At 35.8% G+C, this 13,025-nt stretch overlaps 1 protein-coding gene across 3 annotated transcripts in view; it reads right to left on the bottom strand.

Annotated features, from left to right (window-relative positions):
* Positions 1–1,230: 1,230 nt before the first annotated feature.
* FGF10 (fibroblast growth factor 10) overlaps positions 1,231–13,025 on the bottom strand; it is a 65,353-nt gene continuing 53,558 nt past the window's right edge. For all 3 annotated transcript variants that reach the window (XM_027708898.1, XM_027708900.1, XM_027708899.1), the window contains 2 exons: positions 7,169–7,272; positions 1,231–3,378 (listed from right to left, as the gene is read on the bottom strand). In XM_027708898.1, coding sequence (XP_027564699.1) covers positions 3,181–3,378; positions 7,169–7,272 — 302 coding nt within the window. In that variant the 3' untranslated portion in view covers positions 1,231–3,180. The remainder of the gene's footprint in view (positions 3,379–7,168; positions 7,273–13,025) is intronic.

The raw sequence follows: 13,025 nt of genomic DNA on the forward strand, positions 1-13,025 counted from the left end.
CTTCCTAAACCCTTCATTCTTTCATGAAATATATTCTTCCTCTAAATTCATTGCTTTATTCCACTGTATAAAACTAGGTGGATTCAAATACTTACAGGAAGAATCTGAAGCATTTGGTTGTTATTAGTGTAGAGATAGTGGACCCACACATACAAAATATTCAAAATACTTAGACATGTTCAAGTGATTTTTGTTTTGTTTGGGGCCTATACAGCATGAAACCACAGCCTGTAGTACAACAGATCTTTTCCCTTTTTATTTTTATTGTGAAGTATAATTTCAGATTAATAAAACAAAGACAATGCTTTTATTCTCTAATCCCCACATTTTATTATTTTTATTTAAATATAACATACTATACATTGTTGCTCAGTGATTTTTGTATCCCTTTTCTTTTCTAAACCCCTTTCCCTGTTTTCCTTTTACTCAGGAGTGTTATGCTGAGAGTGACAGGAAACAGAGCTTATGTTTGAGGATCTGGGATACTCTAACGTCTGCAGTTTGCTCCCACTACAGTGGGTATTACAGTATACCAAACACACAGGAATCATTGATTCCTTCAAGCGTTTTTCATTTTGGTTAATTTTCAGAAACCACTTTTCATCTCAGAAATGGCTCCTGACTCGCTTTGGAAAAGTGATATTTTCTGATCTTGTCGTTTGAGCAGCATGGTGTTTTGAGTACTATGATAATATTTATGTATAATCCTCCCCTGACCAAGTCATCTAGGTAATTCTGTCTGAAGAGAATTTCATTTGTACCCTAAATGTTCTTTAAGAGGTCATTCAATACTGCACTCACTCAAGCTCATACTGAAGATTCAGTACTGGTGGTCCACTATGACTTGTCAGTTTTAATTACTGATTACAAATTTAAACAACAGAAGTTCGTTTTTATCATAGTAATTGTTTTGCTGTGAGCTGCAACTACATTTAGAATATGAAATTCTTATTTCTCTTTCTAGAAAAATGTCATTTGTGAAGAAGAAATCTGGAGATAAAGTACCATGAAATACAGCATCAGCTATCAACTAAAAATATGTTGTCTCTCAATGAATTCCTAGTTTTAAAACAGCTGACTTTATTTAAGGACAGGAAATATAACCATTTTGTATTTTATAGGGAAGCATTTTTTTTGCCTTTTTTTTAAAAGAAAACCCCAGCTAATATTTAAATAACAGATTAAGATTGGAGTGCTGGTTAAACATTGACTTAAATAAGTTATAGAAGATTCCAACAACACCAGGCTTTATAGAGGTTAAACATTCTAAAAAAGACACATTAAGCAAGGCTCTCCTTTGTACCAAAATACAGTCTCCAAACAATAAAAATAAAACCAACTTTTTGTCAACAAGAAATATTGAAGATAAACTGCAGCATCAATATAATCTTATAGTTATCACTTAAAGTATTTAAAACAAAATAATATTATACTACTTTTGTTTCTTACTAAAGACACTGCAAAGGCTTATTTATTTATTTAATGGAATACAAGGTGAAGACAGTGGTACAAATTGTTTGATGTACTATTTATCTGCTCTAACAAAATGAATCTCAATATGGTTACCATGGTGAGCTATCCAGAGCTCTCTAAAATTATTGAGTAAAGCAAAACATAAAACAAACCTTATGTACCTTTAATTGAACAGACTTCATATTATGCTTAATTTTATTATACTGCAGTTGCTCAAGTTAAGCCATGGGACTAGTAACACTTTAGAAAAATGTGCTGGATATTATGTATTTTGAGCCTTCAATTACTGTGATGGTTATGAAAGTCATGTTAAAGCTGGAAACCAGCACAGCTTTTCAGTTGGCTCTCATATATAATATATATGTAAGTAAAAATCTCTGAAAAATGCATGAGTACGATTTTGGATATTCTGTCTCTCAGTCCTGAATTAGACATTGCTCTCACTATAAGCATGTGATTCTACGAGTTGGTACCAATGGCAAATAGGTGAATGAGAGCATTAACTGAATAAGGAGTGAAGGACTGTGTTGCTTTCTTGCTTAGCTTCCAGAGGCCAAATGTTATACTTAGGAATTACACACTAGTGTTTAATTTTAACATTTGCAATCTCAGTGACTGTAACATGGCTGTCCACATCTAGGTTCCAGCCCAATGTGTGCTGCAGAATATCACACTGATTGCAATGCATTAGATCCTAGCTCCAAACTGAAATCAAAGTCAGCTGAATATACACACAGATGCATTGACATCCAAGTACAGATGTGGTACCTCCTCTCAATTTCAAAATAGCAGAAAGACCCTTTGAACAAAGTATTTCTTGAAGTTTGTTCTTGAGTGCTGAAAAGTACAAAAATTTCTCCAATATAAAGAAGCCAATACCATAAATCCAAGCACTGCTTGTTTAGTCTTTTGCTTAAGTGCAAGATAGTTTAGAAAAAAGATGGAGTATACACTTTAAATTCTGCCTTTAAAGCCTTGTCTAATACCTATTCTCAGAGTACTTCTGAGGTTTTGACATCTTACTCTATGAACCTCTCTGTGAAGTACTAAGAAAAAGGGAAAATAATAAAGAAGCAAATGAGGAAAATATTTCAAATAAAAAAGATATTTAACATCCTATTAAATAAATAACTTAGAGAGAAATAAAAAGAAACAAATTTAGAACATACAAGCAAACCATACTATTCATTTTGTTAGAACAGTTATACACTACTTTGCTTATTCTATCCATTCTTCCAAAAGGCTTCTCCAGAAATGTCATTATTTGTGCATATGACCCAAGTGCTTCCAGTAAATGTTTGCGTGTCTAACTGTTCATTGAATCATTAGGCTTGAATGAGCAATTAAGGACTTTGATATGAGTTAGTATTCCATAAATAGCATTCCCCATGAAGATCACGCAACAGATTGTCTTATGTCCATCAAGGTCTGTTGCAGTGATTAAAAAAAAAAAAAATGTTCACACTGGCAATAAATTCCATCCCCTTTGATCCAGCTTGCATTTTGACTATAAGATACGACAACAAACTAAATAAAGGTATTTCATGTGCTAGCAATAAGTACAATACCTTCAAAGGCTTCCCCTGCTCTCATTTCAAACATGTGGATGACTGTGCTATTTCTCTGCTTTTACCCTTTAAGAGAATTACCAAATATTCTTGACATAACAGCCTTGGTTCAGCTTCATCAAAAAAATAGCTTGTTCATCTATGACACGACTACCATGGGAAGAAAGTGAGCTGAAGTGTTTTTCCTTCTTGTTTTCTGTCCTCTCTTTGTGGTTCCCCTCCCATTCAGAGCCACAAACATTTGCCTTCCATTGTGCTTCCAATTTAAGGATGCATATGTGTTATATCCATTTTCTTCTATTCTTTCCTTCAATTTGCAATCACTATTAAACTCCTTCTGTTAAAAGAGGAAAAAAATACAGAAATTCAGAACAAACATAACATTTCAGAATTGCAGCACACTGAAGGCAAATACTTTCTAAAAATATTTTGAAGATTTTAGTGTTCACTGACACTCCTTTAGGATTCTACAGTGTATTTAAATAAAAGTTTCACTGTGTCCACAGTATTTAAAGCAAAATCAGTTAGACGGCAAAAAGTGAAACTAACAAAAGATATAATTAGTTACGCAGTGCATAATTATAGCAGTGAAATTATATAATTTAGTCAGAGCTGAAATTAACCTTTTCTGTGTTAGAATATGGCAACAATATTAAATCAAATTCTCAGTCATAAACTCAAAAGTATAAGGAGGCAATCTTGAAATCATTACTTATATTTCAGTTCTAACAAATATAACCCTTAAATATCTTGAACAAGATATTGATACCATATGTTAAACAAATAAGTATGGTATAGCCCTACTTCTTATTTAAAGTAAGATCCTTTAAAGCACACTAATCATGAAATAGGGCTTTTTGGATGGGTGCAAATACTGTTATGCTGCTATTACAATGAATGTGAGGCCTTTTTACCTTGTTTACCTGGAGATGGGCTTAGCCTAAAAAAGAATCATGTATGATCCTGTATCTTATTGACTAAACTAGCTTGAAAGTAATTTTTTCTATAGTACCAGGGATTAAGGTTTTCTGTTTTTTAAAGGAGAACCAGTTGTCAATTTGTTAGAAGGAATAAAAAATACAAGCATGTGGAAGCATGTTGTTAAATGCACTTTAATGCACAGATCTACTTTTCTATACTGAAGCCAAGAATGCTTTGTTTTCATAAACAAGTATTTCCTACATACAAATCCATCCAATTTTAACAAACTATATTCCATTTAGAGGGTTTTTAAAAGTGGAATGATTACAACATTATTAAATTAAAATGAAAAATTAGCATTTCGTTGTTTCTACATTTCAGAAAATAAGATGCCATTTCACAGCTCAGGCAGAAACATGTCAGAATCTCAGAGTATGATATACTAAGTGCATGCACTATTTTTAATTTATCTATGAACAGGACAAGAAAGAAATCTGAATAATAAAACAATTTTCATGGTACAGTTAAGAATTTCAGGGACATTGTATCTTTTATTACAATCAACATCCCTAGATATTCAGGTAATACACATATAGAAAGTATCCACGTTAATAAAAAGGATATAAGACTATTGAAAATATATTTTCTATACCTATTAACTTTAATTAGAATTTTAAAACTAGTTAATGTTCAGTACTTTGATACAGTAAGAATTTTGTGTTAATAATTAATGTTTTAGTTGCCTCTAAGACCACAGAACACATGCTTAACAGAATTGCATGTGTTCATATTCATATATGCACATATTCAAACTCATTTGGTCTTTAACTTTAGGATTACTAGTTATTTGAACAATGACTGCTGGGAAAGACACTATCAAGGAAAGACTCTCTACAAAGCAACTACTGATATTGCCTGTATTCACAAAGCCACATATAGATAATTTAATACTTATTTTCTGTAATATGCCACCTCGAGTGTCAAGGTATTAAAAAGGCAGATTGTCACCAATCACAGTTCTAAACTGTAGTAATTTCTCCTATCTGCAGGCAGCTTATTTTGTTAAAGAAACCAAATAGTGAGTCTTCCTTTGGTCCCTCGTTCCAACCAGAGTCAGTCAAATGGAGAAGTACTTTGTACACATAGAAGAAGTCTTACTTAACTTGTTTTCCCAGATGCAGAATTGTACTCAAATCCAAACTTTTACCTCTATTCTTAGACAACAGAGAGAGAACAGATGATGTTGTGATGTGCTTAAGAAGTCTTACTGGCAGGGTCTGAGTGCTACTCAGGACTGCCTTGCTCATTTCAAACAAATTTCAGCATAATCCTGCACCAATGTCTATTGTACACATGCTCAAGAGTGTTTTTACAATTTTTATTGGTTCTGGTATTCATATTCATCTGCAAGCTGTCACACTGTAGTAATATGAGGCTAATTGCAAATCTTGGGAGTCTGGGAAAAATAATAACAGAAGTATTCTTGAAATTGCTAAAGTATTATGGAATAGGTTTTGATAAATCATTATGCTGCGATTTTATGATGTGAATATTGAAAAATTATCTCAGATGGAATTAAAAAAAGCGCTTTCCACGGTCGTATCCTCCTGTCAACACTATTTCTAATACATTATGAATTACTGAATCTTCTGGCAGCAGTTTCCACCTATGGTACACAAAAGCTGCTTTGACTTCTTTTGTACATACACAGGGTTATGGACTCTCACCATACCAGCCATGACAAACAACTTGGGCAAGAAAACTTGTCTTGGGCTTTGGGTTGGCCTATCACAAATGACTAAACTTCACACTGTAAACTGAGACATGTGAATTGAAGATGTTGACTTATGCTAAAACCATCACCTATGTACAGAAGCATACCTATAATGACTATACTGAATAACTCAGTACACAGTTATATCTCTCAACAGAGCAGGACTAAGCCCTGATCATCCTGTACTTCTGAACAGTGTAATTTTAGAAATAAAAATGTACATTTAAAGGAGTTTAAGAAATATTTATTTGTTCTGATCTTTCCTTAATGTGATTCTTTGACACTGTCAAAGTGTTTAGAAGGTCGCTTTTGAACCAGGAGTGACTAGCCGCAGTGCAGATGAGGGAGGACAGTTTTTATTGTTTGTATGAACTCAACCTACCTGGTAGAAGTGTTTCCTTAAAAATGAGGGCCAAATGGCTTCAAGCCCCTTGAGTCTCAGTTTAAGATTAGCATTAGTTCGTTATTTTCAGCAGAAGGAGGAGGCTTAACCACATCACTCGAGGATAAACCCAGTTCCTATCTGTGACCTTCTTTCTACAAAGCCTATGGATGTTCTGAACACTGAGCAACCTGAAGATTGGCTCATAACCTTTCCAGGAACTGACAAAACATTACAAAATTACAAACCAAACCAGATGTAATACTGGAAGAATCTGGTGTTTGTGTAATCATGTAGACGTGTGAGGATACATTTGAGTTTAGTTGTCAGATTTATACATCATATTGCTCTCTACTAAAACTATTTGGATAGTTACTGGGTTTTCTTGGGTTGGTTTGTTTTTGTTTGTTTGATTATTTGGGTGGTTTGCATGTCTGGTTTTTTCCCCCTGAAAGTATCAGTAACCCCAAACTTAACACAAATAAAAATAAAAACTTCCACATGTTAACCAAATTCTGCTCAGACTAAGCATATCTGATGATATACAACTTCATGTCTTTCTGTACTGCCCATAATCTTTTGTATTAATTAACACAGTCAATTTAAAGCTGGCTACTCTGAAAATCTTCAAAGTTGTAGTTTGATGATTTGGTGTGTTTACTCGATCGGCTCAAGTTTCCATGACTTTAAGTACACTTTATCCCTCCCAGAATTACTGCTAAATGTGACTGTAATGAAGAAAAATGAAAAACAAGCCTTCAAGACTACATTTTGTAGGACCATCTCCATTGACCCTCCTTAATAAGAAATGCGACTGAAGCAGTAAGCATATTAAATCCCAGAATGTGTGTTGGTATGATATGAGCTTAGCAAACAAGAGAAAGCTTGTGTAGAGGAGTGATCCTGGTTTATCAGAGAATGAAATTTTGATGAACAGCTCACTTCAGCTCTAATTAGCAGTAATACACAGACAAGTGGGGTTTTCAGTAGTCAAGACAGGGAATGGTGCTGACTTTTGCAATCCATTTGGAATGTAAAAAAGGTACTTACAGAGCCGTAGACCTTTCCTTTTTTGTTCATGGCTAAATAGTAGTTGCTCTTAATAGACTTAACTGCCACAACTCCAATTTCTACAGATGTTATCTCCAATATGCCTAAAAAAAAAATTGAGCTATTTAATCACTTTTTTAGAGGATTTTCTCACTATAGAAAAGCCAACAAATCTGAAAAATACTAAACTTTTAATATTCTGGACCAACAGACCAACAAACTTCAGCAAAATTCTTCTCTAAGCAATTGCAAGAATATACATAAATATTTTTTCAATTAACATTTTGCTAACCTTGCATTTTAAACCACATAGATACTGAAACAGCTCCATTCTTCTTAGCATAGATTTTACTAAAGTTTATCAGAAGACACATCAGAACCACAGCATTAAATTAAATATATAGCATATGTCAATAGAATGCTAGATTTCCCCCAATCTTCAAAACCCTTTCTAAACAACTTGTTCCTTGTAAGACATTTAGATAAACTAAATCTGCTGGTTGCACTGAGCTGATAAATTCACTTTTGGCAAGTGTTGTGACAATTTGGGATATAGTAAGACTAACCCAAATGGCCACACTGTCTTTGTCTTTCAGATATCAGAAACATTTTGCTCCATTTGTAATAAATATGATTAATTTTTTTTTCCTTTAAAATGAACTGTTTCTGCGACACTGGCTGGTTCAAGGAACTAATAATGGGAGATACAGCTTTTCATCTCTGTTTTCTGCCCAGGAGCATACTGACTTGGGAGTAGTAGCAGTTACTGCTAGGAGCAAAGGTCCCTCTGACATCTGGAGCTGCCTACCTACTGCCAAGCAGAGGAGATATGGCCAGTTACTTGAATAAAAACTTTAAAAACAACTTCCACAGTTACACGTAATATTAGCTTGAGAATTAGCACGAAGTGCTTATGTGGAAATAAGAGAAACTGAACTCAGGTGAACTCTGTAATCAAGGCAGACCCAGAAAATGAGAGGTAAAGAGTCTGTTAGGACTCATGAGCTACTTAAAGGGGAGGTTTAGGGGGACCTCCTTGCTCTGTACAAATACAGAGTATAGTTGTGGTGAGGTGGGGGTTAGTCTCTCCTGTCACGCCTGCCGTGAGAGGACCAGAGGAAATGGCCTTTAGCAGAGCGAAGGGAGATTCAGATTAGAAATAAGAATAACTTTTTCACTGTTAGGGTGGTCAGGCACTGGAATAGGCTGCCCAGGGAGATGGTGGATTCACTATCCCTGGAGGAGTTACAGAGGCATCTGGATCTGCTGCTGGGTGATATGGTTTAGTGGTTTAGGGGTTACAGTGGTGGTGTACGCTTGACAGTTGAACTGGATGATCTTGATGACCCAACCTTGATGATTCTGTGATCTTCTATGATCTTTTAAGGGTAACTTGCCTACTGTTGCGAAGGAGTCATATATTATTTTCCATATGTAAGATAAAGAGAATTATCTCTCATCTCGAGAAAAGTTGTGAGGGCTCCTTAATTAGGTCTTGATAGTCAGCTTGTATGTCATGACAGATCAAGGAGTTCACAACAGCCAAGGCCTATTATCTTTGTACTATTCTTAGAATGTTGCTCATTTTCACAGCAAAGAAAAGCCAAAGTTGTTTTCTTGATTTTCTGTGAAAACATTATTATAGAGCACTGAGGAGCTCTTGCATGGGAGATCTGCTAAAGTATTTGTGCTCAAAATCAAACAGAGTTAAGTGGACTGCCTTAAGTTTTGTGGATGACAAATTATTAGAGGGTAAGAATGTGGCGTGAACGCTGCTACAACACCATAAGTGACATGGTGTTTTTTGTATTTTCCATGCCAAAAAGTGATGAGAAGAATTCACTTAATTCTTTCTACAGAACTGTATTGCAGTAACCGGAACTAGTCTGGGTCCATTTCTAACACAACCAGTAACAAACCAAAAAATTAAAACAAACCAAAACACAAACAAAGAAACAAAAATTATATTGGCATAATGTGCTGTTATTTTATGTTGAAACGGATTAAACTGACTTAGATTTTGCCATACTATCCTTGTAACAGTAACCATATTAGACCATTTCAATTGACTATTACACTAGCAGCTAAAGGAGAACAGTGTTTAAATAAGAAACTCATACTGAATTAACCTATTTTAAGTGTCTTGCACTTGAATGATGGAGATATAATGCTCTTCAGTACAATACTTAAAACGACAGAAGTAACCATATAATTACAGAAAATATAGTCATTTTTTTCTGGTAAAGTTTCTGGTAAAGTTTGTTTGCAATCTCAGACTCCGTTATATTCCCAGTGAGGCAGCTACAAGTAATAAGGAGAAAAGTTATTACATTCACATTATATCCACAATAAGTAGCTTGATTACACATAGTTACGCTATTTAATCATAGCCAAATAGATCAGAATTCTTCCAAACTGTTATCAGTTTGTTTTATCATCACCAATGATTCTGGATTTATTCTCACTGAGTGCGTTCCGTGTATTTGGAAGTTGAAAAATGTATAATTTTCAATTACAATTTTGCATATTCTGCAGTAGGTTTTGGGTCGGGCAGTGGAAATTTTAATGAATGTTTTTCTTTGAAATGAATTCAGTCTTGATCTGTTACCCCTTGGGTAACATGAAACTAATTTGGTATTTTGCTACTCTCTGTACACCCCCAAGACTTCACTGGAGTTACATGCTAGTTACAAGCACAGTTACAACCCAGATTTTACCTAGTTCGCAAATTATTCAGTGTTATTTACCGATTTTCTCAGGGGAAGAATCTCTAATTTGATAGAAACCTAATAAAGGCAATAGAAAACTTTTCATTGCTTTAAGTGATGTAGACACAAATTGCAGAGTTCAGCACGAGAGCACCTACTCATCTGATATGAATCTGCAGAAGTCTTAAGAACTTCCCCCCCCTTGAAATAGACTGAATTTAAATAAAAATAAATAAAATGCATTTCATGTAAGGTTGAAAATATGCATTTGATTATTCTTAAAACATTATTAAATTCAGTAGGAATATATTAAAAAAGGAAATGGAGACGTAGTATGAAGCTTAAAACCACAATGTTTTCACCATCTAATGAATCTGACTTTTTCAAGGGCACAAAAACATTTGTATTTTCCTCAATGTTTATGGAGTAGAGTCATGGGCCATGATTGGACTTCTATACTACTCCAATAAAATGTATAATTTCCATGGAATTTTAAGATTAACTGTAAAACTTCATATTCTGCAAGTGCTGCAGGTTTGGAAGTAAGAGCCTATGTGCAGTCACAGACGACATGGTTGAAGGGTTGCCAGACCTCTGTGGATACTCCACTGGCTTTAGGACAGCTATTCTTGACAGATGGTTGTTCTCACATAACTTCAAAAAGTAAGATTTTAACCTTTTGAGTAACCTGTTCCACTACCTAAATTAGAAAGGTTTTTAGTATCCAATTTAAATGCCTTGTTGTAATTTGAGCAAATTAATTTTTCCTTAAATTGTGAACTAACACGAAAAAGACATTACTTGTTTTTTTTAGTTTGTAGTAACCACCTATATATTCAGGAATTATTATCACACCTGCCTATTAACTTACTGACTTCTGGTCTCTAAACAAGCCCAGTTTTTCAATGCTTTCATTAAAGCTTTCTGGTTTTCTAGACTTTTAAACAGTCCTGTTGTTTGTGCCTACAGCATGGCTATAGTGCTCCTATTGATACAAAGTTGATACAAGAAAGATAATTTCATATTTCCAGCAAAGGATATATGCACACTCACACATTTACATATACTTTCCTTTGTTTTACAGTATAGAATAATAATGATTCATGCTTGAGCTGTGATGCACAACCCTTAGATACATGGGAGAAACTAAAGCTATCATTCCTCATTCCATAGCAGGGAAATTGACTATTCCCAATTAAATGTTTTACTTTGCATGTGTCCCAGTTAGGAGGCCTCTTGTTTATTTTATAATTTCTCTAATTTCTCAATGTTTTTTTTGGTTCTTATTCAGTCCTCCAATATACTTATGACTATTCCAAGTTTCATAGAGGAAGATACCTTGAAAAGACCCTTGTGGAAGCTGATGGTTCTGTTCAGATTAACAGTGAAAATCTCCTAATTTCTTTTTCATAGTGTAAGATTTTGGCTTAGATGTGGTTGCTGATTTTGGTAAATAAAATACAATTAGAGACATCAGTTTCAAAGATCTTTTGAAAATTTATGATTCTCTAATGCTTCTCTCCAATAAATGAATATTTTATGTCATGATAGTAAAAAAATGTTATTATTACTTTTCTTTGATTATTTTTAAATTCATAGATTCATAGAATTGTTAAGGTTGGAAAAGATCTCTAAGATCACGGAGTCCAACTGTAAACCCAGCATTGCCAAGTCCAGCACTAAATCATGTCCCTGAGTGCCATATCTATGCATCTTTTAACCATCTCCGGGGGGTAACTCAACCAATTCCCCAGGCAGCTGATTCCAGTGCTTGACAACCCTTTCCTTGAAGAAATTGTTCCTAATATCCAGTCTAAATCTCCTCTGGTGCAACTTGAGACCATTTCCTCATCTTATTGTTTGTTAATTGGGAGAAGAGACCGACGCTCACCATGACACAAACTCCTTTCAGGCAGTCATAGAGAGCGATAAGGTCTCCCCTGAGCCTCCTTTTCTCCAGGCTAAACAACTCCAGCTCTCTCAGCTGCTCCTCACAGAACTTGTGCTCCACATCTATCACCAACTCCATTGCCCTTCTCTGGACACGCTCCAGTCCCTCAATGTCTTTCTCACAGTGAGGGCCCATTACTGGACACAGCATTTGAGGTGTGGCCTCCCCAGTGCCCAGCACAGGAGGACAGTCACTGCCCTGGTCCTGCTGGCCACATTATGGCTGATACAGGCCAGGTTGCCATTGGCTTTCTTGGCCACCTGGACACATTGCTCATGGCTCATGTTCAGCCTGTTGACCAGCACCCCAGCTCCTTTTCTGCTGGGCCACTTTCCAGCCACTCTTCCCCAGCCTGTACCGCTGCTGAGGGTCGGACCTGGCACTCGGCCTTCTTGAACCTCATACCACTGGTCTCGGCCCATCGATCCAGCCAGTCCAGATCCTTCTGCACAGGCTTCCTGCCCTCCAGCAGATCAACACTCCTGCCCAAACTGGTGGCATCTGCAAACTGACTGAGGGTACACTTGATCTCCTCACCTTGATCACTAAGAAGATGTTAAACAGGAACTGCCCCAAAACTGAGCCCTGGCAAACACCACTTGTGACGGGCTGCCAGTTGGATTTAATTCTATTCACCACCACTCTCTGGGTCTGGCCATCAAAGTGTCCACCTGTCCAAGCCACGAGCAGCCAGTTTCTCCAGGAAAATGCTACAAGAAATGGTGCCAGAGGGTTTACTAAAATCTGGCTAGACAACTCTGACAGCCTTTCCCTCATCTACTAAGCAGGTCACCCTGTCATAGAGGGATTGGTTTCAAATTGGGTTAAAAATCTCTTAAGTGCTTATCAACATATATTTTATGCTGACTTGTCTCTAAGTCTTTGGGTTTTCTTTCTGTTTTTAAGATATATTATATTTATTACTTCCTCAGTTTTCTCAGGAACTGTTTTTCTCCTCACATTTTCAGAATAAGTCTCTAGAGGTTTGTTCAACCTACTCCACAGAGAGAGTAAATTTTATCAAATCATCCAACTCATACTCTTTTCTTTTCTTTTTTCTTTTCTCCCTTCCCTTCCCTTCCCTTCCCTTCCCTTCCCTTCCCTTCCCTTCCCTTCCCTTCCCTTCCCTTCCCTTCCCAAACCTTCCCTTCCCTTCCCAAACCTTCCCTTCCCTTCTCAAACCTTCCCTTCCCTTCCC

This window comes from Neopelma chrysocephalum, unplaced genomic scaffold (genome assembly GCF_003984885.1).
Source record: "Neopelma chrysocephalum unplaced genomic scaffold, ASM398488v2 Primary Assembly neopelma1_96588, whole genome shotgun sequence".
Taxonomy (NCBI): domain Eukaryota; kingdom Metazoa; phylum Chordata; class Aves; order Passeriformes; family Pipridae; genus Neopelma; species Neopelma chrysocephalum.